At 43.0% G+C, this 24,197-nt stretch overlaps 2 protein-coding genes and 1 long non-coding RNA gene across 10 annotated transcripts in view; 2 read left to right on the top strand and 1 right to left on the bottom strand.

The window, feature by feature from the left end:
- Gucy1a1 (guanylate cyclase 1 soluble subunit alpha 1) overlaps positions 1–3,331 on the top strand; it is a 65,498-nt gene extending 62,167 nt beyond the window's left edge. For all 4 annotated transcript variants that reach the window (XM_013067011.3, XM_004868550.4, XM_004868551.4 and 1 more), the window contains exon 9: positions 910–3,331. In XM_013067011.3, the coding sequence (XP_012922465.1) occupies positions 910–1,111 (202 nt within the window). In that variant the 3' untranslated portion in view covers positions 1,112–3,331. The remainder of the gene's footprint in view (positions 1–909) is intronic.
- Positions 3,332–16,847: 13,516 nt separating this feature from the next.
- LOC147821427 (uncharacterized) lies at positions 16,848–17,989 on the bottom strand. The gene is made up of 2 exons (XR_015447004.1): positions 17,836–17,989; positions 16,848–17,332 (listed from the first exon to the last, which is right to left on the bottom strand). It is a non-coding gene; the product is annotated as an uncharacterized LOC147821427 (long non-coding RNA).
- A 106-nt stretch (positions 17,990–18,095) lies between these two features.
- Gucy1b1 (guanylate cyclase 1 soluble subunit beta 1) overlaps positions 18,096–24,197 on the top strand; it is a 45,956-nt gene continuing 39,854 nt past the window's right edge. For 3 of the 5 annotated variants that reach the window (XM_013067006.3, XM_021247443.2, XM_021247442.2), the window contains exons 1-2: positions 18,096–18,186; positions 18,264–18,337. In XM_013067006.3, coding sequence (XP_012922460.1) covers positions 18,310–18,337 — 28 coding nt within the window. In that variant the 5' untranslated portion in view covers positions 18,096–18,186; positions 18,264–18,309. The remainder of the gene's footprint in view (positions 18,187–18,263; positions 18,338–24,197) is intronic. The other 2 variants (XM_013067007.3, XM_013067008.3) reach the window with 2 other exon arrangements.

Genomic DNA, 24,197 nt, shown 5'->3' with positions numbered 1-24,197 from the left:
GCACAAATGAGAAGAAATTTTCTATAGAAGCTGGTGTAGAGCTCAGAGTTATTCAGTGTTCTTATCCTGGCCTGAACAGCAGATTAGAGAGAACCCTTATCAAATTCAAATTTGATAGAAAGCTGGGGAAACAAATGGGAAGCGAAGTCAGAAACTTAACTAGTAAGATTTGAATTTAAAGTGAGTTTAGCTTAAAGGACAAGTAATTATGTAACAAATAATGAAATTTGTTAAAAATGAATTTTAGAAGAGAAATGCTGCAAATATGTACCAAAACGTAAGTAGAGTGCAAATATATACAATTAAATCTCATAAAATTTCTATTGAAATATTAAAAGAGCATTTTTCACTTCACTTTCCTTTCATAAATTTTTACTCATAATTTCTTCTTAGTAGTATTGACACAATTAGTGAATTGATAAATGGACCAGTGACTCACTTTCAATTTAGAAAGCTTTATTCAATAGCGTTATAAGTATATGTGATATTTGTTATTATTAGACTATCGTTAGACTTTGGGATTATTTTATTTTTATTATTTTTAAAACATTGTGAATTGGGCCAGGGATTTAGCTCAGTGGTGCCGCCAGCTGCCTTGAAAGCACAAGGTCCTGACTTGGATCCCTGGTTCCAAAATATATATACATATTATGAATTGTACTGCTACATAGATGATATCTTTACAAAAATATTTTGTAACTATTGATGCTAGTTAGTGGAAATTTATTGTTGCGGTGGATTTGAGTCTTCATTGCAGTTGGGAAGATGGGTATCGACATTATGAAAGCCTTTGTCAATCACAACTGAAATGACTGGGTTAGTGATATTCATTAAGTCATGTCGCCTTCTTTTCCTGAGTGATCATTTCTGTTAGTATGGAATTTAACCTTTTCATTTTGATCTTTTCAGATTACTCAAAGACTGCCCTGGCTTTGTGTTTACCCCTCGATCCAGGGAGGAACTTCCACCCAACTTTCCCAGCGAAATTCCAGGAATCTGCCATTTTCTGGATGCTTATCATCAAGGAACAAATTCAAAACCATGGTTCCAAAGGAAAGAGGCTGACAGTGGCAGTGCTAATTTTTTAGGCAAAGCATCAGGCATAGATTAGCAGGTGATGCGCGTGTTCGTTACTCTCTGGGGTCTCACTTCCCTGAGAATGTGCAGAACCTCTGAAAGCACTTTAGGATGGCAGAAGGCTCATGAACAGCCTCAGAATTTTAGGAGTGAACTCACAGTCTACTCTTCCTTCCATTTAACATGACAAAAATGTATTCACTTCGGTACTTCAGCTTTTCTGTTTAAGAGAAACCTCAGAAAGTGAGTGTTGGGGTTGTAGTTCTATTTTCTAACAGTCACTTCCTGCCAGCACTCAGAATTCAGAGCTTGTGCTTACTCCAGGTCATCGTAGTCAGCCGTGCAGAGTGACATGGCGGCCCTGTGCCCGGGTGCAGGGCGTGCTTGTTAAGGTGTCTCTGTGGCAGCGTTGCCGGAGGAAGCCTGGACATGGAGACCTCAGTCCTTAGTACTGAGAGTTCTTTCGGCCTCTTCACTCTGCAGCTCATTGTATTTCCTCATTTAACTGTTAGCACAGGTAACCAAGCAGGCTGAGCTATTTTTTCTTTGTTGCATCTTTTTGTCATTTTTGCTTCTTTTGTTTTTAGAAAATAAGCAATTAGTGGTTAGATGCAATATGGTATGAAATAGTACTTCTGTAAATTTCAAAGAATGATTTCAGTTCTCAAAGTAAAAAATTATTCTCCATTATACATTATGTATGAAATAAATATATTCTTTGGATTGACATTTATTATTTTTTATTTTCCACATGGTAAAGCCCATTTCACTTGAAATTAGCAGTTTAGTTATTATTATTCATTTAAGTATCATAATTTTAAAAATATTGGGGATAAAAAAGGCTTATAGCCTATGTTTAAATGCAATACTATTCTAATTAATTTATCCAGGAGTGAAATGGTATTAAAGCATGACCCTAAGTCACAAGAGTGAAGCCTTTGTGCGTGTCTGCACATGTACACACACACATAGAATGATGTGGATGCCTTTAGCAGATGTTCTCTATTGCCATTCTGAGCCATGTAGGTTTCCAAGAAGAAAATCTAATTCCAGAAGTGAAAAATAAAGACTTTTGCTTTATCATTTTTTGGTAGATCATTTTTCTTAAATACTCGTGCTGAACATTGGTATGTATAGGTACTAGGAATCAAGATTTTGTGTGACTACATAGACATCTGTGAACTTTTTAGTTGAAATATCTGGATAATATCCTCTAAAGAGATCGCTGGCGGTGGGAGAAATCTCTGAGCATTGTTCTGGAGCTTGAACTTCCTTTTTTGGCTTGCTGGGTCCAGATCCGAGGGCTTCACACAGGCCGCCCGAGTGCTCTACCACTGAGCTACAGCTTCAGCCCTGAAGTTCGAATTTTTATGTTTAATGAAATTTTTTAAATGTGCTGAGTTCAGTTTAGAAAATGATTTGATTTTTAAAAGAACAAATTTAAAAGCGAGAGAAAGATGAATATTAGTGTTTTTAAGTCAGCGTTAGCAGAACCGTGCATGTGCTGACTAATTTGGAGTTCTGTGATGTAGCTCAGTTTAAAGTTCCTTTAACTGTCTCCATTAGTCCCAAGCTAGCCTATGATGTCATCAGGAACAATAGTCCTTACTAATTGACCTCTAGACTCCCCAGGGTACTGTTGCAGATATTACAACGATTACTCTCTACTAAGTGACACTTACATGTATTAAAAGATGAGATATGTTTCATTAGCGCACCTTGTAATTTGGTTGTACCACCGCCTTGGGAAAATATATTTGCATTCTCACAGTGATAAGATGTTAAAAAATATATATATGAGAAAAATAAAAATGTAAATACCTTTTTGCTGAAATGGAATCTTTATTACAAGGAAACTAATAGGAGATATAGGACATAAGAATGCTTACAATAGAATGTTGTCTTTATCAAATACATTTTTAAGCAGACTCCAACTGAGTAGTAGATTATGATCTAGAAGTAAATTAATGAGTATTTGGAAGGACTTTTCAGGGCTAGGAGGGCAGGTCACTGGTTGAGCACTTGCCTAGTGTTTGTAGGGGGGTTTGATCCCAGCGCCTGCCAAAACAAACGAACAAATGACAAACAGCATCTTTTTTGTGTGTACGATGTATAACCACACACAAATATAGACAGAACAAATGAGGGAAATGTGTATATTCTGGGCAAAAAAGTTGTATGGGAATTCCTTGTACCGTTCCTGCATCTTTTCTATGATTTTGGCATTTTATCTAAATAAACTTGACCAAACAATTGTGTTCTTGTGGAGAAATTGTGTCATCCATGGCAGGTTCCCTAGAATACCCCCCAAAGGCCTGTTAGTTATGAAAAATGAAAATCAAAGAAGCAGTCAAGCAGACTCTTGGTTTCATTTCTACTCTTTCTCCAGCAGTTTTAAAACGAGACAGATGTCAAGCCTCAAAGGAAGAGAATGATAGGATCAGATAAGTCTTTGAAAGGCAATTTCTAAAACGGCGTGAATAAGCCTGGCCATGCATTTGCACAGATGGCATGTGGGCCTGTGTCTGTGTCTCACGGGAGATGACTCAGGCCTGATCCTGGGTTGTTCTCCACCCCCACCCCCTACCTCTCCCCCTCTCTCTCCCTCCTTCTTTCCTTCCATGCTGGAGGTCAAACCCGGGGTGTTCTGTGAGCTATATCCCCAACCCTTTTTATATTTTGCTTGGATTCAGAGTCTCCCTAAGTGGTTTTGGGGGGACTCGGCCTTGAGATGTCCCTGCCTCTGCCTCCCTCGGTGGTGCTGGGATTACAGGTGCCTGATGCTGTGCCTGGCTATTTTACTGTACTGGTATTTTACTGGTACTCAGTAGGAGCAGAGAGCTGGGGAATCTGGCAGTGAAATTTCACATCAGTCTCAGAGCCATTAGTTCTTCCTTTGCCTGATAGGGAGGGAAAGAGTTGCTTGTGCTTTACCAACCTCTCTTCCAATGCCTTCTCCTAAGATTGCCAGTCACATCAAGCCAGACCTGCCAGGCCTGTCCTAGGCTCCAGTGAGAAGGCATAGGATGGAACAGCTGCTCTTTAGCGGGTTTGCAAACGAGCAGTCTACTGAGAACAGATCGGGGCTCTGGGAGTTCACCCAGAAATCGCCCAATATGCAAAGCCACAGTGAAGTCTAAGGCTGTGTAATTTTTTTTTTAACTTTTATTTTGTTTTCAGTTGACATATATTCAACTCACTATTACAGTTCCAAAGAGAAGGACATACGAAATGACTGCAGTAGTTTGTTTTGTGTTTGAGACAGTCTCACTGTGTAGTTCAGGCTTGCCTTGAACTCACTATGTAGCCCAGGCTGTCCTGGAACTTGTGATCCTCCTGCCTCAGCCTCCCGAGTGCTGGGATTGCAGGTGTGCACCACCATGCCCGGCCTTTCAGTAGTTCCAAGTGTATGTGTTTGACCTGTATGGATCAGTATTAAGAAGTGACAAATCCTTCTGTTACATATTTTGTTGCGGAAGCTTGCTAGATCATGTCACAACTATCTGAGCCAACTTACAAAGAGAAAAGAGTTTATTTTGGCTGATGTTTCTGGAAGTTTTGGTCTCTGACGAGGTAGACCTAGTGATTTTAGGCCTTGCTGTGTGTGTCGGGGGCGGCTGCACATCCTGGTGGGAGTGTGGGGAGGAAACAGTGCACCGCACTCAGAAGCAAGAGAGAAAAAGGAAGAGAGAGGCGGAGTCCCGCCTCCCTCCCCAGGGCCTGCAGATCTGTCAAGGCCGCACGTCCTGAAGTTTCCAGGGCCTCCCCACAGCGCCTCTCAGCGGAGATGAAGCGTCTCACACGTGGGCCATTGGTTCTGGATCCAAATGACTTCCTTTTGTGTAAGAACCAAGTCTGTTTCACCCAGTCCGGTCCTGGGCTTTGGTGCTAACGTGCTGTTTTGGCAGTGGTCCTGGGACAGTTAAGTGGAGAACGCCTTGGTGGGTGAGGAGTGGGGCCGGGACATGGGAGTTCCCAGGAGAGCTCTCACAAAGGTGCACCGCAGCTCCTGTAGAGAGGACTTCCCATGGCCCTCGAAGAGAAACGCAGCCCTGCAGACACAGCACGGAACTGGGTTGCACACAGGGTAAAAGCTGGGACAGCCTGCCTTGTCAAAAAGAGAACACTAGAATGTCGTTTTCAAACAGGGTCTATGTACAGCGCGTGTCAGGCTATCTTCAAGCCCTGGGAAGTCTTGGCGACCGACCTCTCCTGAGAAGGGAAGGATGGCTCCAGTTGCAAAAGCCAGGCGCTCCCAGTGTGGGGAGCAATCAGTCTTCTATTCTGCTCTTAGTGTGTAAGTTCAATTTCCTTCTGCTCTTAGTGTGCCAGCTTCTAGATTTTATTTTCCCTCCGAGGACTAGGGATTTAACCCAGGGCCTCGCGCATGCTAACCATACATTCTTCCACTGAGCTACACCCCTAGCTTTTAGATTTTTGATCAAATGCTCCATTTAAAAAAATTTTTATTATATTAATGACAATCAATGGTATTAACTTTATGCCAATTTCAACATTGTACCTTTTACTGCCATCGATATGTCTCTTAAAGCAGCTTTGCTTTTAGTCAGACCTACATCAGACTGATCCACGTAATTCCATTTTTTGACTGAAACTATCCCCTTTGCTTCTTATTTATGCCCATTTCTTCCTAAATGCACTGAATGAAAAAAGTAAGGTCTTCATGAATGTATAGATTTCTAATTTTTAAAAAGTGAACAAAAGGAATATACTCCTTTTATAAAATAAGTGTAGATTCATTTCCATCAGAACAAACAGTTTCATAGACTATTAATATGTCAGACGTAAGCATTGGGATAGAAATCAGGACAAAATTTAAATGGCACATCCAAAACTGACTTAATCTCAAACATTCTAGAGGGAGTTTTAGCAAAAGTTGTGCCTTACTTTTGGGCTTTTTAATCTCTTAAGGTATATAATGTCATAAAATTAAATTGTAAAGAAATCTCCTAAATTGAGAAGAAAATTGCTTGGCAGAAAATGACTTCGCATAATGCACAAATCCCAAAGGATTTCCTAAGATACTTGCTTATTCTCAAATGGTGCCAATCCCATTGTTATGGGAGAAGGAAGTACAAGTTACCCTCAGAGTAAACTAAAACAGAACAAAGCAAAACAAAATACAGCTGCAGAAACTGGAGAGTCCAGTGTGTTCAGTAGCACACACCTGGAATAAAAACCCCAAAGTGAAGCTCTCTGGAAAGTTCAATGTCCTTAGAAACATTGTGGCAATTCCAAGCACTGGGCCCTGTTTAAAGACCAGGCCCCTCTCCCCTGAATGAATGGTGTCTTGTAAAATGGAAAGGAATAAGAATACACTCGTACTTGAGAATTTACTGTTCTTTCACCTCTTCCTACCCAGAAATCGAAAATTCCCTATGAATCTTTGGTACAGAGCAGTGCTCTCCAACCTTTCAAGTTCTTGCACACTACAAGTCAAGTGTTTTAACAGCTGTTCTCTCTTCTCCTCTCCTCTCCTCTCTCTATGCACACATACATATGCATAGATACACTTACTTTCAACATACTACATATCAGTATGGCTTAGTTTCTTTTCCAAATGAGCATGATGTAAATAGAAATTATAGTGTTTTCTTCACCTGTCTGAGTGAATCATCATTATGTTTTGCTTTGGGAAATTTATCCAATCAGCCATTGGTTTCCTTTTTCATTGAGTACATATTACTTTGAGATTGACACAAAAAGATATAGATCATCACCCCTCCAAAAATGTGCCTGTGACCTTAGATCCCAAACATCCACTTCCAGAGCTTCAATAACTCTCAACTCTATTCCTAGACTGCTTCAGTGGGTACCGTGGACCTTACTGTCCAGAGGGAGCAAAATAGTAAATTTTAACTAAGAGCGCAACGTCTACAGGGGGAAATAATGAGTATGCTGGAACTGAGGAGATAATGAGAAAACCGGCAGGTGTCTGTGACTTTTGCTTCATGAGTCCACTTTTTATTTTTGAGCGATCAAGGACACTAGTGTTTTGGTCCTACTGTTTGGAATGATTCATGGGCTGAACATATAAAAGTTTTCAGCAAATACTTAAGATACAATACAACTCAACATTTTTCTCTAGCTTTTTGTAAATCTGCATTTCTCTATGTATATTTATTCTTTTCTAAATTCAGTAATTCTCTGAATTTGTCCTCTATATACAAGAAACTGACTCATAAAACTTTTTGGTACTAATTATATTCCTTTTATTATTACTTCTACCATTGCTTTAAATAACACATTTATTTTGAATTCTACTTCTGGCAGAGTTGCAAAGTCTATCAAAATGCTACTCTGTGCCTCAGAGGTTTGTTCAATATCACAGCTACATAAATGCCATAATAAAAGTGTTTAAATAAAATCCTCTTAAAATTTAAAATGAGTTCTGTTTAAAAAGAAAAATGAACCATTGAACCAAGTAAAAAGATTGTTCCAAGTTATGCAAATACATTCATTCTGATGTAGATCTCGCCACTGCAGACGGGAAAAAAACATCCAAAGTACAGGGCAGACCAACAAGGCCAGCAACTATTCTGTCGGCCAACTGGTGCTTACGGATCACTGCTTCCAAAATCCCTCCTCAGAATGTCGCTGTTCAACAAGGACAGAGAGAGCCAGGCACGTATCTTTACATACGTGAAGATTTTACTTCCAACAAAACCCATGAGGTCTTCCAAATCACACAAAAATCAAAGTTTAACAAAACTGAATTTAAAAATAAGTCTGTCTTAGGCATATCCTTGTTAGTCAAACAAGCTTAGAGGTCAATTTGTCTCCTTTATACTCGGTTGGAAGATAATTTTCCATTAATTTTGTGAGAAAAATAACTAGGCACCATCTTTGTTCTGCATTATCTTTTCAAAAATGTTCTTGTAGCAAGCACCTTTAGAAGATAATGTCTCCCACAAGACAAAAGGCAGACTTGCTTACTGCCCATCACAAAGGCCATGTGTCCCTAAACTCAGGGTCTTGTCCTAATGTGTAGTCCACTCTGTGATGGACTGCAGTTGTCACCTGTTCTCTTCACATTGCCCTGTGGAAACTGGGGACTAAGGGTCAGTGCAAGGTCGCACTGATACCCTCTGTGTGATGCTATTATTGTGATTTAATGCTTTGTTACTTCCCCAAGAGTCTTGTGTCTTCCATGAGCAGCTATGAACTTGCTGCAGTTTACTTTGCTAGCTTACAAAATGTCAGACCCTTCACATTTATTGGAAGGTCCTGCAGTGAGCATGAATGCTGACAGAAACCTGGCTTTCTGGAAGAGGGTGAGGGGTGAGGATCAGGTTAATAGGGTTTGAGGTTGAGTCCATGGGAAATGGCTGATTATAAAGTATTCTAACTTTTTTTCACCTGTTCCTTCAAATTCTTCTAATCTTTGCCCAATACCTACTCCCAAAGCTGCCTCCATATTTTCAGGAATAGTTATAGTACAACTCCACTACTTGGCATCAATTTTCTAAGTCTATTTTTCATTACCATAACAAAATATTTGAGGCAGACTAACCCTATAAAGAAGAGCTTTGGGCTGGGGATTTAGCTCAGTGGTTTCGCTGCCTGCTGCGCAAGCGCAAGGACCCGAGTTCAATCCCTGGTACCAAAAAAAGAAAAAAGAAGAGGTTTATAGTTAGTTCATGGTCTTGGAAGCTGACACCGTGCTTAAACTCCGCTGAGGGCCCCGTGGTTGATAGTGAGAACCTGTGTGGAATTAGGAGATCACAAAAAATAGGAAGTCAAAGATCTTGGTGACGGCAGTCTTGCTCTTTTTTTAACAACCCTTTCTCAAAACTCTCAGGATCCCAAGAGAACACCTTAAGCTTTTCCCAAGAAAGGGCCTCTAGTATCTCAAAGATGTCCTAGTTGATTCCTCCTCTTAAAGGACCCAAGTCACCACGCTGAAGACCCAGCCTCCAGCACAGGAACCCTCAGGGACAAACCAGACCAAGCTATCAGCTTCTCTGTTGGTCTTTCCACTTGGCCAAAAGCAGGATTCCAGGTACCGCAAACTGCATTAGCAACTGTACAGACTCTACCTTAGCTTGCGATTAGAAAATCTAAGGTGATTATCCCTCAGCCAGTGGGCTAAATCTGAGCTGAATCCCTTCAAGGTCAAGGTGGTGTCCTTGATCACTTCTGCTGAATTCTGAATTTTTTTTTAACATCTGGAGGTAACACATGTCCCTTCTTTTCACATTCTGCTAACCTGAACTAAGTGATACGGTTTACCTCATGCTAAATGGTAGTAGGAAGAAATGGGAGTGGCTTGGGTGGGCGTCGAAAGCCCTGCCATGAATATTGTGGGCTCGGCCATCGCCAGGCAATGTTCTGTACTTTGTGCTACCCATTGCCCCAGAGTTTCACACAGTCACTGGATCACAGGTTCTGTCCAGACCCACCTGTAGCTCTAAGAATAAGAGACAGTGAGGGAAGAACCTTAATGTGGCAACACATCTAAGTGCCCATGAGAGGAATCTGAAGCTGCTTCTTCCCTGTCCCATATCAGGAAAGCCATTGATGTACTTCCTGGCTTGTGGCATCGTTTGCCCCTCCCACTGGGCCACAGCTTGGAACCCTGCAAAGAAATAGGAAGCATGCCTGAGTTGAAAGCAGAAAACACACTCCCTCTTCCACGCCTGGGTTGTTTGCAGGTAAGGGAGATGAGACAGCCCTGAAAGGACACACAGGAACAAAGAAGACTGGCATCCTTTGGAAAAGTAGAGAATTGTTTCTTTCTGTCAGGAGTAGAAAAGCGGTTCCACCTCTCATTTGCTGGAAGATGGGCTGAGAAGGTACTGCAGGCCTCCCTTGCTCCTCCCTCCCATCTGTTTGAGGAAGAATCTAACCTGGTTCTGGAGAAACATTGCCTGTAGTCTTGTTGCCTCTCTTTCTTCCAAGTGTACACTGAGCAAGACTTCTTTCCAGGAGGAGGTTTGCATGAAAAGCAGAACAGCCAAGTAGTTGCTAAGAGAAGCTCATTACCGCCAGAGCTGGAAAAGGTCTGTACAGAATCCTCTCATCGCTGATGCAACTCACTTAGGAATTTCTTGTATGTTTTCACAGGAAGTTCCTTGTGTAGTGGGTAATGTTCACTTTTCAGGCTTGAGATAAAGAGAAAAGAGACAGAAGTACCTGAAAACCAGACAGTAAGCCTCTGTATGTGGGCCATCTGCTGGAAAATCACTGGAAAAAGATGGATAACCGTCAAAGTTACAGATTTCCAAAAATCACCTCATCCAGTGGAGCAATTAAAATAGCACAATGATGTCACAGGAGTCTGCATTTTAAACAAATTCTCTGTGTTTAAGCGATTTCAATCCCAGGAACCTACCTCAGTCACTCTCAAAGGGTTAAAGTAGATGTACCAGTGCTACTGGATGGCAAACTTGGTTGACTGCTGACATTTCTCTATATGGACAGCTGAAAAGCATGCCAATCCAGGGCCATCTGCTTCCTGGACCACAGGCATGTTTAGGGAGGTAGGGGAGCATCAAGCTTCCGAGGATTCTTTCAATCTTATTTATTCTAATCTCTACTAGGCTTTTTAGGTGAAAGCAATGATAACTAGGGTTTGATATGAGGCTAGAGCAGAAGATATAAACCCTAAAATGCCAGACTATTCACCAGAGGGCTCTTTCTGGAAACAAAAGTAAAGAGTTCTCAACAAGATCCTGTGCCCACGAAGAGTAGCTGAGCCATAAACTGAAGTGGAATGGTGGAGGTGTGACCTAAAAAACCCAATCAATGAATTATCGTGATCTTACTGCTTTATATTCAGTTGTATAATTGATAACCTTTAGTGCAATGCAAGGAAAAGAACAGTTTGATTTTCATTCACAGGCATGTCACTGAAATGTGAGTCATCTCCGAATCGTTTTCCCATCCCCAGGAATGAGTAGTTACATATGGCATTCCCCTTCTCGTTCCCAGCCTTCTAGCTAGCTCCTTCATCACTTTTATCTCAATCCTATTTCTTAACTCACCAGACGAGCTACTTCCCTCTCCTCATTCTCAATGGTCAAATATAGTGAAAATAATTAATTTTGGGAAACAGACCAAGAAATGTAATGATGGTTGAAGATGGTTTTCTAGGTGAGGAGGCGGGTAGGAAAAAACTTTTTTTTCCCTCTGTAATAAACCTACCAACCCAAAGAACAAAGACACTTTGTAACTTTCCAATTAAACAACTGTTAAATACTGCTATCTTCTTGAAAAAGCCCTCAAATCTTCATTCTTGTGTCACAACTGACCCAAACCCTTTATCTTTTCCATCATTTCCAAGGAATGAGTAGAATCTGCACCTAGTGTAAGCTTCTCTCACCATCTTTTCAGTCTTCCTCATGGTTTTGTGAATTACCTGAAGTTTATATGTTTTTGGTTCTTATTTTAGTAAGTCAGACACAGCTGGTTTCTGTTACTTGCAACTCAGAACTGTGATGTAGAGACCAACAAATTCCCTGAAAATCCTGGGAAGACATACCTACTTTCAAAAAAGGCTATGACCGATAGTGACAGGGGAGTCCTCTCTTTTACATGAGCTACATGAGTATGGTAATTTTCTTAGGGAAATTCAACATGGCCGATGGGAGAATAAAAGAGATGGGTGTATACAGCAAGAGGGTGTGTGCGGGAGTTCGAGGGAGGCTTTCTCCTATTATTGATGTCTCTGAAAGATGAACAGAAATGTAACTTATGGATCTGTCTTATTCAGCTTGGATTGCGGTCCTACCACAAAATACAAAACACTTATGTCCTACAAAACGGGCATTTATTTCTCACAATGGTAAGGGTCATGTGCTGACAGATTCAGATCTTGATGACAATTCTCTTCCTGACTTGCAGGTTGCTGCCATCTCGACGTGTCCCCACATGGCGGATAGGAAGCCCTCATCTCTCTTTCCTATAAGGACACTGATCCCATCTTGGAGTCCTACCTTCGTGTCTCCAACGAAATTAAACTACTGCCCAGTAACCCCAAATGCTATCACACCAGAGGTTAGGGCTTCAACACATGCTCTTTAGAAGAATATGAACATTCAGTTCATAGGGGACCTCAGAATTTGGCTCAGAAAAGATGACTGGCACACTGTTAGAATCCTTTTACTGCTATAACAAACTACCATAAATGGAGACGCTTACCACAGTTAGAGGCCATTTTTTCCCTACAGTACTGGAGGTCAGACAATCCTAAAATCAAGGTGTGAGCAGTCCTTCTGTCCTTGTGGAAAGTTTAGGAGATACTCTACTTCCTTACCTTTTCTAGCATCCTGAGGCCATCGGTATTTCTTGGCTCATCGGCTCTCTTCCCATTATTCTAACCTCTGCTTCCCTAACTTCCACACTCCTGATTCCCTCTTGTAAGGCCCTTGCGATAAAACTAAGCTTGTTCTGATAATTTAGGACAATCTCCCCGTATAAATATCCTTGACTTCTTCACATTTGTAAAGTCCCTTTAGCATTGAAGGTGCCTCGTTCATGGCTTTGGGGATTAGGATGTGGATACTTTGTTGGGGAATTATTCTGTGTGCCACAGCAAACCTAATGCTGCATAGATAGGAAGAATAAAAAGATGCGAAGCAAAGTCAGGATTCCTTAACTCAGTTTAATCTACCATGCAATTTCTTTTTTCATTTGAGAAAAGCCTTAGCTTGACTGAAATCAGCTTCGCCTAGAATCAGCCTGGAGAAACCACCACTATTTCTAGCAGATCAAAAGTAAATTTGAGCTTCAGGTTTGGAAATTACGGTCAATTATTAGTGAAATTTTTATTAATTGCTTGGCCAGTATAAAAATGAAAGTAACATAGCACAAAGAAGAAAGACATAAGAATAGTTCATTCAACTGAATTACACTATTTTGGAGGATACAACAGAAAAACACACCCTAGGATGGGCCAGTTCTCATTCACTTGGAATCACAGAATGAAACACATCTGGGCTGCTTTATTCTATTGACTTTGGCTTCTGTCTGTGGGATAATAAAAGGAGGCATTAAGAGTCATGGTTTATATTCTTATAATATTACTATGGGATTCAAGCACTTTGTTTTAACTCACTGTACATGTGAAAAGGCACTTTTTATACTTTTATGACCACATTGCTTAAATGGATTATAGGGGTCACATCTGATGAGTATTTACCATGTGTCAAGCTTTGTAATTATGTCCTTTACAAATGTCACCACATTTAATTTCCATAATTGCTTTACTTTCACAAGAGGAAAAGCGTGTTTAGAGAGGTTCAGTAATTTGTCCACAGCAGAGCTCAAGATCAGTGGTCCTATGAATACCATTCTGCTTCGTGGTGTTTTCTCATTTGAGGAGTGCTTAAAATGTATGTAATTCAGACAGTCATACAGCAAACATAGCAAGCCAGATGTGTATTGAATTGTACTGTCGATAAAACGGTTTCACATATGTTAAAGGCATTTGATGTTTACCGAAAACACCACACAAGGTATACCAGTTACTATTTATATCTTTGTTTGCAGAGAAGGAAAGCTTAACGCAATGGTGTGGATTCCTGCAATTTACACAGCTATCAAGTTACTGATTTCTTTCCACCCTATTAGGTGGTGTAACAAGCAAACATCCAGTTCCAGACTCAAAAGAAAAGAAATGTACAAGGAAAGAGCACTGGGATTTGAGTCAGTCTTTTGCAGTGGGTCACTGCATCAATCACTGACCCTTACTATGCCAACCTGTCACTCCATCAGGCATTAGACACTTACCCGGAGAACACACAGAATGGGATCTACCTAACAGAAAACCAGAAAGATAATGTATACAGAAAGATTCAAGTATGAGACAGTATTTGTTCCAGGGTAATGATTCTAACGCTATTAGAATCAGTTGAAATATACTCACTCCCAAAAAAACTTAGCCCTAAATAGCCTTGCAGATTATAAAGTACAAGGTGCCTGTCCGTTTCTTGTCCCTGAGACACAATATCTAAGACATAAAATTTAAAGGAGGAGGGATTTATTTTGGCTCATGTTTTCAGTGCAAAACACACTGGCTCCAAGGCAGGATGGCATGGCAGAGGGCCCGGTGGAGGGAAAGCTCCGCAGGTCCTGGCAGGCTGGAAGCAGGGCAGGGAGGAGCTGGAGAGAGATTTACCCTTGCAGCTCATGCCCCAGGGGCAGCCTTTCGACCAGGCCCCACCTCCTAACAGTAAGGCAGCTGTCAGCCTCCATAATTCAATCACCTTCCAAAAGCCCCAACTCTGAGTGCAGCATGCTCTCGATGGACATCTAGATACGAGTCATAACACAGGGAATTCACAGATGTGTTTAGCAGACGGTTTGGACTCTTTGTCCCCTTGGCCAAACGTTAGAGCCCTTGGCACGTTCTGTTGCTGATTTTCTAGACTCTGTGGCAGAAGAGAGGCTTTCAGGAAGCTGTGCCATCTGATGCTCACAGCACCTCGTGTGAGGAATGGGAGCAAGGAAGGCTCCACTGCCACACAGACAGGACATCCCAGGTCCAGTGGAGTTGACTGCCAGCCAAGCGACTAGGGGACAGAGTCAAGCCCCTATTCTCCTATTTCAACTCTTTTCATTATGCATCTGCTGCCAGTGAACATACTGCACTCTTATGACGTGGACAAAAGGAATTCACTCACATTACTGGTTGATTCCGAAAATATCACAATGGCAATAACCACAAAAACAGTACTAGACCACAATTTCTGAGCATTTAATGTGTGACCACTCACTGTTTTAAGCATCATATTTGTATTAAAATATTTGTTACCCACAATCAACATGAGAGTAGGTAGCATTTTAAATTTTCTATCACTGAGCTACTTTCTCAGTCCAGGAATCTAGCTTGATGGGCCTATGTTGATGAGGAATAGCGAAAAATTAAAATCTTACACAAGTAGATTCTCATTAGAGAGAAATATATATTTGCATACTCTTACCCACGTAGTCAGTAGAATATTGGAATATGCCTAGCTCTCATTTTCATAGGCAAGATTTCTCTGTTTTTCAACTGAGAAAACTGCTGTTCAAAGAAATTAACTTTGCCAACATCACATCACTATAAAATGGCAAAAACCAAACAGCCTATAGAATCTATACAATCAACCACTGCACTCTACTATTCCCATAGCTTTGTTCTTTCACCCAAGGAAAGGTAAAAGAAGAACTAGCCAAATCAGCAACTCCCATTTTTTCCTATTTTCTTGCGTATCTATAACTGCTCAGTATGTGATTGAGCATAGATTGCAAAAGAGCAATATTTTAATCAGACCCAGGGCTCTTAGGGTTATGGGCTGCTTCTGAACTAGACACACATAGTTCAAATGTTAGCATCTGAGTACAAGCAGGAGACTATAAAATGTATTTTGCTTAATTTGATGAAAATCTTAAAATCCTCCAGGATTTTTGAGAACAGAAATTAATTATCACTTTAGTTTTTCATGATTTCTCAAATGGTTTGGTACATTTAAGAGATTTTCTAGAGTGGGGTTGCAGCTCAGTGGTAGAGCAATGCTCTAACGTGCATGAGTTCCTGGGTTTCATCTTTAGCACCCCACAGAAATAATAGACACACACACACACACACACACACACACACACACACACACAGAGTTTTTGATATAGAATGTTCAGCTGAGTGCCCAAAGTAGTTTCTTCCAGCCATGTAAAAGTCTCAACTAAGCACACTCTGTTTTTATATTAAACAATTTGAGTCTACAAGAATAACATTACAGCTCCATCTAGTCTTCATAAATCTTTCTTAGAAATTAAAGTTTTATTTAATTCCATATACTTTGAATATATAGATGATTAGTTGCTTTAACTTAATGCTTTAAATCATTGTAACATCAATAGGAAGCATCATCCTCATTCACTTTTAATTTTCATTTACATATAAATGTATCAACTCTATAAGTAAAGGTATATATATAATATATACATATATAAGACTATATTTTGTTATAACTCTCGTGGCAAGGTAAGCATTTAAAGAATTTGATGCAGAAGAACAACAAAATTTATGACAGAAGGTATGATTGTTGTGCATCTATGCAATAGTAGAACCAGAGGCTTCATGCAGAAATGAGATTGGGCTCTGAACTGTACAGATTAAAGAAATAGAAATTGAAATCAAATCATTGTATAAAGAATTGTTGAAATGAAAGAACAATTTGCTCCACACAATGATCCATAATTGAAGTCCGGATTCCATTACAAGAAAAAAGGAAGCATAACTTTAACCAGAGTTTTGAAAAATGCAAGCACAGGAGTGGGAATACCTCACAATATACTCTTTTGTGTCCCTAATCTAGGATTTATTATTATCATACTGACTGGAAAATCCTTAGAAACAATGGTCATAACACTCTTGATACTTAATTTACCCAACTGATTTAGTATTTGTTGAAAATGTGAGTCTTTTTGAGCTGACATTTCTGAAACCTGCATATTGCCTTGTTTTTATTTGTTCTTCATTCATTAGAGTGATCTTCTAATAGTGTTGACTTTAGGACTGCCTGATCCATAGCCTCCTTTTTCTCTAATCTATTCTCAGTTTAGGACACACAGAAAAGAAAGCTTGTCTCACAAGAACGCAGCATGATCTACGATACGAATCCTTATGATCTTAGTTCTATGCTCTTGGTCAGCAGTGTTGGCAACGGGCAGGGCACGTGTAGAAGCATGGCTAGCAGGAGCCCTACTGTCCCTGCAGGCCCCAGTTTTTGTTTGTGGTACCGTGCAGGCCAAATGAAAGTCAGCAATGATTTGTTGAGCAGAAACGGATTTAAATTCAGTTAATACAAGACAGAAAACACAGCAGTGTAAACTATTTGGCACGGTAAACATGTGTTGGGGAAAAGGGGAGTAACAGTAACTTAGGAGTCCTGGGGAAAGGCAGGGGGAGGGCAGGAGTCTGAGCTGGAGAGGAAGACGCAGAGCGCAAGAGCGAGAAAGGGGGAGAGAAACCAGCAGGAGCTCAGGTGGCCCAGGAGCTTTCCCCACTGTCCATCCGCCGTCTCCGTAGCGCCAGCACCGGGTGGAGGACGCCAGCGCATATTGGAGGCCGAGGCAGCACAGCGGCACTGCTGTATGAGGGAGCGCAGGTCTTTTTCACGCGTTAGAAATGACCACATCTCCGCAGAATCAGGATGCAGAGGCCGGGACACGCGGGTCCCGCCGGCTGACCCCAACGCCGATCAGTAGGATGTGCGCTCTTCCAGTGCAACTGGAGACTCGCTCCGTGACCCTTCGGAAACGGGGGTGTTTCTGCTCAGGCCACTTTTGTTCACCCAACAGCGGACATTCCTTATCCCTGTGTTTGTGGGGAGCTTGGACCAGCCGCCCGCTCCTTTCTCCCTGGGCACCTTCCTGCAGCCCGAGCTTCTGCCCGGCCGCCCCGCCCGCGGTCCCGGCTGAGAAGCAGCAGCCGCGTCCGGGTGTCCGGGCTGCACACTGCGGCGCGGCTCCGGAGGTGCAGGCCCGGCGGACGCGCCCGGGGCGGGTGCTGGCGGTCGCGGTGCCCCGGCCGCGCAGGGGCCGAGATGGAGCTGGCTGGGTCTTGGCTTCAGCTCCGCGGACGGGCGCGGCCAGGCCCGGCGGGCACGGTGCGGTGGGTGAGAGGCGCTGGCCGCGGTGGGGACCCCGGGTCGCAAGTGCTCACGCGGGACCACTCACGCGCAGCAACGCACTTGCACTCACACTCGCGCGCGCACACTCAACGCGCAGTCACGCACTCGCACACCCACGCACCGCTCCAGGGGTCGCTGCTCCGGAGCGGACCTCTCGGCGCGCGTGCAGCGCGGGCAGCTGCCCCTGCAGGACTGGCCGAGGATCCCCGGGCCCGTCCCACCCTCGCGGCCTCGAACGACCGCCTGGTCCCCAGGCCCCGGGCGGGCGGGCGGGCGGGCCAACCCCCGATCCTCTCCTCTGCCTCTGATTGGCTCCGAGCGGGACCGCCGCGCCCGCCCCCTGCGGCTCGCGCGGCCATTGGCCGGGCGAGGTGCCCATCAGGGCGGGCCGCGCCGGGAGCGGGCCGAGCGGGCGTCGCCGCTGCAGGCTGCGTGGTTGCTGAGCCGCGGGACGCTGCGGGCCGGCGGCATGGTGAGTGCGGCGGGGCCGGGCCGGGGGCGGGGGGCGCGGGGCGGGGCTGGACAGCGGCTGACGCTCGCTCCCCGCAGTACGGCTTCGTGAACCACGCGCTGGAGCTGCTGGTGATCCGCAACTATGGCCCCGAGGCGTGGGAGGACATCAAGTAAGTGGCCGCGGGTTGGGCCCGGGGGGACTGGGCAGGGGCGGGCCGGGCGGCTCCGAGGGCGCCTGCGGCTCCCCGAGCGCGGCCGCTGTTGGCAAGGGGGGCCGGGGCCCGGGGCCCGGTCACCGCCGCGCTGTTCCCATGGAAACCGGGGGCATCCTCTTCCGGCGGGCGCCGCGTCTCTGCTACCCACGGTCTCCGCCGTACGTCACGCGGAGCTCTCGGTGCCTGGCAGTGGGACGTTTATCCGAGAGAGCGTGGGCCTTGGCGATTACCGTGAGATTTGGGTCTTTTCAGGCTTAGTAACCTCTTGATTTTTAGCTTGGTAGGCAGGAATGGAAAAGGCACGCCCCAAGAATGTGGTTCTAAACAGTGTCATTGAAGTCCAGGATTATTTTTAAGCCTCTTCCTTTGTGAATTTATGGAACCAACATACGTAGAGGGCTCCATCCTCATTGGATGTTTTCTTTTCTTTAAAAATAGAAATTCCCAAGTCCCCTGGTGGATAGCAATGACAACTGCAATGTTTAGAATTTAAAGCGCACAGTAGAAGTGGCCACTAAAAGTCATTATGTAGTTTAACCAGGTTTAGAATATATGTCCTACCCATTACCAGTTTAGATAATCAGTAAATACAGAGATGAAAAATATGCTTCACATATATGTCAGACAAAATTTTAAAAAATAATTCATCAAGACATTAGTTTATATTGGCCATATGTTCCTAGAGGAGACCAAAAGCTAAAAATGCACAAGTTTCATTCATAACTGCCAGGTCATCCAAAGAATATTTTCACATTCTACTTAAACAGTTACTTACTAATTTTTAATCAAAGCCCCAGTACCTTGAAATTCCAACTAATCGTTATCTTTGAACACGGTTCTTAAGCTGTAAGCTGTTCGAGTGATAACAACTCCCATCATGAAAAAAAAATTTTTATAAAAATAAGTCATATGAGTATTTTAAAAGTAAATTTACAGCAAGGATTATGCTCTTGCAAGGAAAATACTGTTGGTTAAACTAGTGTTGGCACTAATGCAGGTGCTAGGTTTTTTTTCTTTTTTGAGTGCAGCATTACTTTGGGGGATTCCAACTGGCTTAGGTGCAGGTTAGCATCGGAGATGGGGAACGAGGTTCAGGTTGCTGCATTAACGGGGTTCCGAGCCCAACCCTGGAGGGGTGATAAACTTTCCCAGGTGACCCTGTGCTCCCCACAGCGCAGACGCATGGTGGGGCGTCGTGAAGGAGAGGCGCAGGGTTCAATCGGAAAATGCTGCTGAGTGGCTCTGATTCCTCCTGGCCGTGCTGCCTTCCACTCCAGGGTAGCTCAAAGTAGCATTGCTTCCAGATACTTTCGATTTGAACTCTTATGAGAAACTGAATACACGAGAAAATATTTTTCTTGTCTCAATAAGTACGAGGCACCTTTATCTTCTTTTTATTTTCATCTGAAAAATCATCGAAATGGATGTTTGTAAAATTTTTTTATAATACTTTTCTGGTTTAGTAGGAAATGGCCATCATTCCTGCATGAGACAGGGTGCCAAACATTTAATGACAAATAAAATCTAAAGTAACAGATTCCAGACAGAAAATTCTTAATGGTTAAGAGCCAAAAATGCTTCGTTGTAAACTCGGTATCTACTTATACTCTTACCAACATATAACCATTCACAACTGCTTTAAAATCCTCTTTTTAAGAAAAGCCAAAACTGTCTGCAGGCAGAGCTAGTGAACTTGCTCTTAGCAGGCCAGACAGCAAGCGTTTGTAGGTGCTGGGGACTAAGTCAGAATCGAGGCCTTATACACGGTCCGTGCAGCCACTGAAATGCAACTGCCTAATATGACCAGAAGGAACAAACATGCAGAACGGCAGGCTAGGCTCGTCCCACTGGCTGGTTGCCCACCTCTGATCTGTACAATAAGAGATGTGAAAAAGTGAAAGAAACTTTTAAATCTATTTACATCTTATTTTGCAGATTTCCTTTTAATATTTAGATGGTCCTTTTAAAAAGCCATAGTTTCTACATGATAAGAAAAATCAACCATCAATTTTTAAAAAAGGAAAGTTAGGACTTATGTAAATTTAAAAAAATCATCCAAGTGCTTGGTTAATCATGTCTGCTGTCTTTGCACCAGCCCCAGCTAAACTAATCATTGGATCAAATTACTGATTTTAATTTTAGTCTTTTTTAACTTCCCTGGAATATGTTTCCAAGTCTAAAAATGGACTCAAAAACTTAAAAAAACTAATAGGATCAAAAAGTAGTAAAAACAAGGACTGAGATTTAGTCTCAGCATGTGAAAGGTCCTGAGCTTAATCCTCACCAATGCAAAACAAACAAACAAAACAAAACACAAAAAACTTGAATTGAACAACCAAAACTGAAAACTAATCATTTGCCAACAATTGAATAGACCCCGGAAGGTCTTTTCGAGTCTAAAGTGCTGCAGAGTGTTGATTAGCTGCCTTCTCTTTTACTAGACGATTGGAGGTAAATGGATCAAAAATTTGGCACGTGAGACATAAATTTGATAGTGATGTGATTATTGTGTTGATAAATACTGCAGTTTGTGGTGCTGCAGAAGGCTGATAATCATTTTCCCTTTTGTAAAAAATACACATTTGCTTACTACAGGTTTATCTGTAGGTTTACCTACAGCAGCCCGTACTTTTTCATTCACGAGTTTATTCTTTTCATTTGCTGTTGAGCTTATCTTTAATGGGCACAGTGTAGTGTTGGAGCACCAGCCTTACAAAAGCAAATGATGTAATCATTGGCTTTAGAATGTCTAGAGATATCAGAACAGTTTTTGTCTTACTCATTTTTTTAACTTTCTTGTCTGTAACTCGAATATGGAAACATTCTGACTGTTAGAAAGCATATATTGATCTTCCAGTTTTGAAATTAATATGTCAAGTTGAATTTGATAATCATGAATTAAACATTGTGGTTAAAATATACAAACACTACTATATACTGGTTATGTGTCTTTTAGGTTGCCTAACTTTCCAAATCTCACCCGCTTAAGGAAAACTGATAGTACCTACTTTATGGGTTTGTTACACTACATGGAACAATGTTGACAAAATGTTTAATGCCGTCCTTAAATAGCTGCTCAGCATAGCTGGGATTTTTCATTTTACTTTAGAATCAGAGGTTTTCAGCTTTTCTCTTTCCCATATCTTTTCTTGGAAAGACACGCAGCTGCCCTTGAATAACAGCAGCCTGAGGCTGGGGGTGTAGCTCTGAGGTAACATGCTGGCCTGGCTTGCCCGAGGCCCAGGGTTCCATTCCCAGTACTAAAAAAGAAAGTAGTCCTTTGCGATCCACATAGCATATCAGTCTAAATGTCTTTGTCACTCTGTCCCTCTAGAATTAGTAATAACTTCATTGTTGTTTGCCGTTATTCATTCTCCTTTATACATTCTGTGCAACTAGTGCCAGTACTTCATTTTTTTAATAATGGCTTTATTGGACTAAAATTTGCCTGTTTACAATTTACAAACTTAAAGTGTTTAAGATTCAGTAGATTTTAGCACATTGCCTACGTTACACCACCATGACCACAGTCAAATTTAAATCATTTTTGTTATCCCAAAACGAACCACCACCCACTCACTGCCATGTCCCCTTGAAGCGCCTCTAGGCCCATCCACTCCTTCCCTTCTGGGTCCTGTTGCTGTCCCTGTGCTGCTCTGACCATCCCCTGTCCAGCTGTGCTGTGTCTGACTTGTCTGCTACTTGTCCTGCCGACTGTGGGAGAAGCATTATTGCCACTGTGCTGAGGTTCTGTGCATGGCATCAGTCCTACATTATGCTTTCATACCACTTCTTGCCCTCAATTTGTATTTATTGTTAAAAATTCCATGCATGCTCTTAATATTCACTTTATTAAAACAAGTTAAGCAGATAGTGCATGTTTTCCTTGTTTATTTTTGAAGGTGGAAGTTCATGTACATTCCCATACTGTTCTCAGAAATAAGCCTGCCTGTGTCAACAGCACTTCATAATATAAAACTGCCTGAGAGTTTGGCAGTCCTTTCCTTGTCGTAATCTCAGTTGAGTGTTAGGCGTTTGAACTACAAGAGGACTTTTTAGCTCAGTTTTTACTTTATAAGATGTTACCTGCAGAATCCCATGTAGGGAGCTGAAGAGCCGGAGCCTCGGCTCTGGCCTCCTGGTGCCCTGCTTAGTACTCGCAGAATCCGCGTGGGTGGGTGGAGCTCGGTGGAGCACTTGCCTGGCACAGGTGAGGCCCTGCATGCAGCCCCCAGTGTATCACAAGGTAAATAATGAAATAGAATCTAGTGTAGTGTGTGTTAAAAATGGAAACTATTTTGATTTTCATGCCCAGAAACTACCCAGAATTAATAAACAAATTAATATGGTAACGGTTAGGGTCAGGACTTTTTCCACAGAATGATCCTCTCATTAGCTTGAAAGGCAGAGGGAGGAACATTTTGTTCGCTGATAAACTCACTAAGATTTGAAATAATTTGGGGGACCTGGATGTCCACATATGAAGCCCTCAGCTGCCTGCTAGTGAGCCCGAGTTTCGGAAGGACCTGGCCCCGGGTGAGAAGGCGGATCCTGGCTTCGCATCAGGTGTTTCTGTTGTGTTTATTGGTTTGCTTTTTATGATCTGAAGCACACCCTCCAAATCAAGGTAGGAATTAAGGTTCTTTATTTCCTTGCATTCTGCGATTTTGAGAATTAGAAAAATAGAGAAGCATATTGTTGAATTGATGTGTCAGAGAAGTCTTCACACGGCCGGTGAGCGCCCAGAGAGAAGTCAAAGTCTGAGCCCCAGACCCTCCCTGGACACTGCTGCTGTCCTTGAGGAGAGTGTCCTGCTGAAGTCCCTTTCTCCAGAGCGAGGGGCCTGGCAGTGTTTCTCCTTCCTGTGTGAGAAAGTGCAGTGAGGGCTTGATGCTGGGCAGACACCAGCACGAAACACTCGTGGAAACGAGCAATACGAAACGTACCCGGCAGGACTGAGAGGGTCACGGCGTAGGAAACCGAGCTCTTCCAGCGTCTGTACTCGCCGTTTTGCCTCCTTGCCCATCAAAGAGGAAGCAGTGTGGAAAGTAATGTCATTATTCTTCAGATCCAGCAGAAGGGAGCTCCGTCTTCTCTCCAGACTCCCTTGGGAGGCACTGCGGTCAAAGAGGTTTGTGGTCAGAGGAAAAGGTAGAATTTGGAAGATGCTATTGTTCCTTCTTGGCACTAAGACCTCGGTTCGGTTGCAGATCTCCATCTACTTGCCATTCACTGTAGAATCCTGGAGGAGTAGTGAGTTGCTGTGTTGAAATTTTCTGTGGCTGGCCTTCTACTGGAGAGTCCTGGAGAGTTTTAGTCCATGGCTGCTTTCCCCGGGGCACCCAGCCTCTCAGGTTTCAGTTCCTCAGCTGTCCTGAGTGTCAGGGTCCCAGCTCACCGGCCCTCAGTGGGCTCCCTGCTCCTGTGGACATGGACCATGCACAGCTCTTGGCCTGGAGGTGTCCTGACCAGTGTTAACGCCCAAGGGAACCTTCGTCTTATCTAGAGAGACGCTTTCTCTCCAGAGTACAGGCAGGAGTTCGCACTGGGCCATCACTGTCTTCCTGCCTCACCAGGCCAGCTCCCCTCCGTCTTCCTGGGGCTCTAGGAAGAGGCCTGACAGAGTGCTCTCCCTCTTTCTCTCCCTCCCTTCCTCCCCTCCCTCCCTCCCTCTCTCTCTCTCCCTCCCTCCCCCTCCCTCTCCCCCATTTCATTACACTCAGCACCTTACCAGGTTGTCTCTATAAACGTTATATATATGAATACGTGTGTGTAAGTGAATTGTCTTCTACAGTCTGTATTTCTACACAGTGGA

This window comes from Heterocephalus glaber, unplaced genomic scaffold (genome assembly GCF_053883595.1).
Source record: "Heterocephalus glaber isolate CG9 unplaced genomic scaffold, H.glaber_assembly_v1.0 deba00001737, whole genome shotgun sequence".
Lineage (NCBI taxonomy): Eukaryota > Metazoa > Chordata > Mammalia > Rodentia > Bathyergidae > Heterocephalus > Heterocephalus glaber.
The sequence above is the reverse complement of the archived record's forward strand: the minus strand, read 5'-3'. Positions and strand labels throughout refer to the sequence as shown.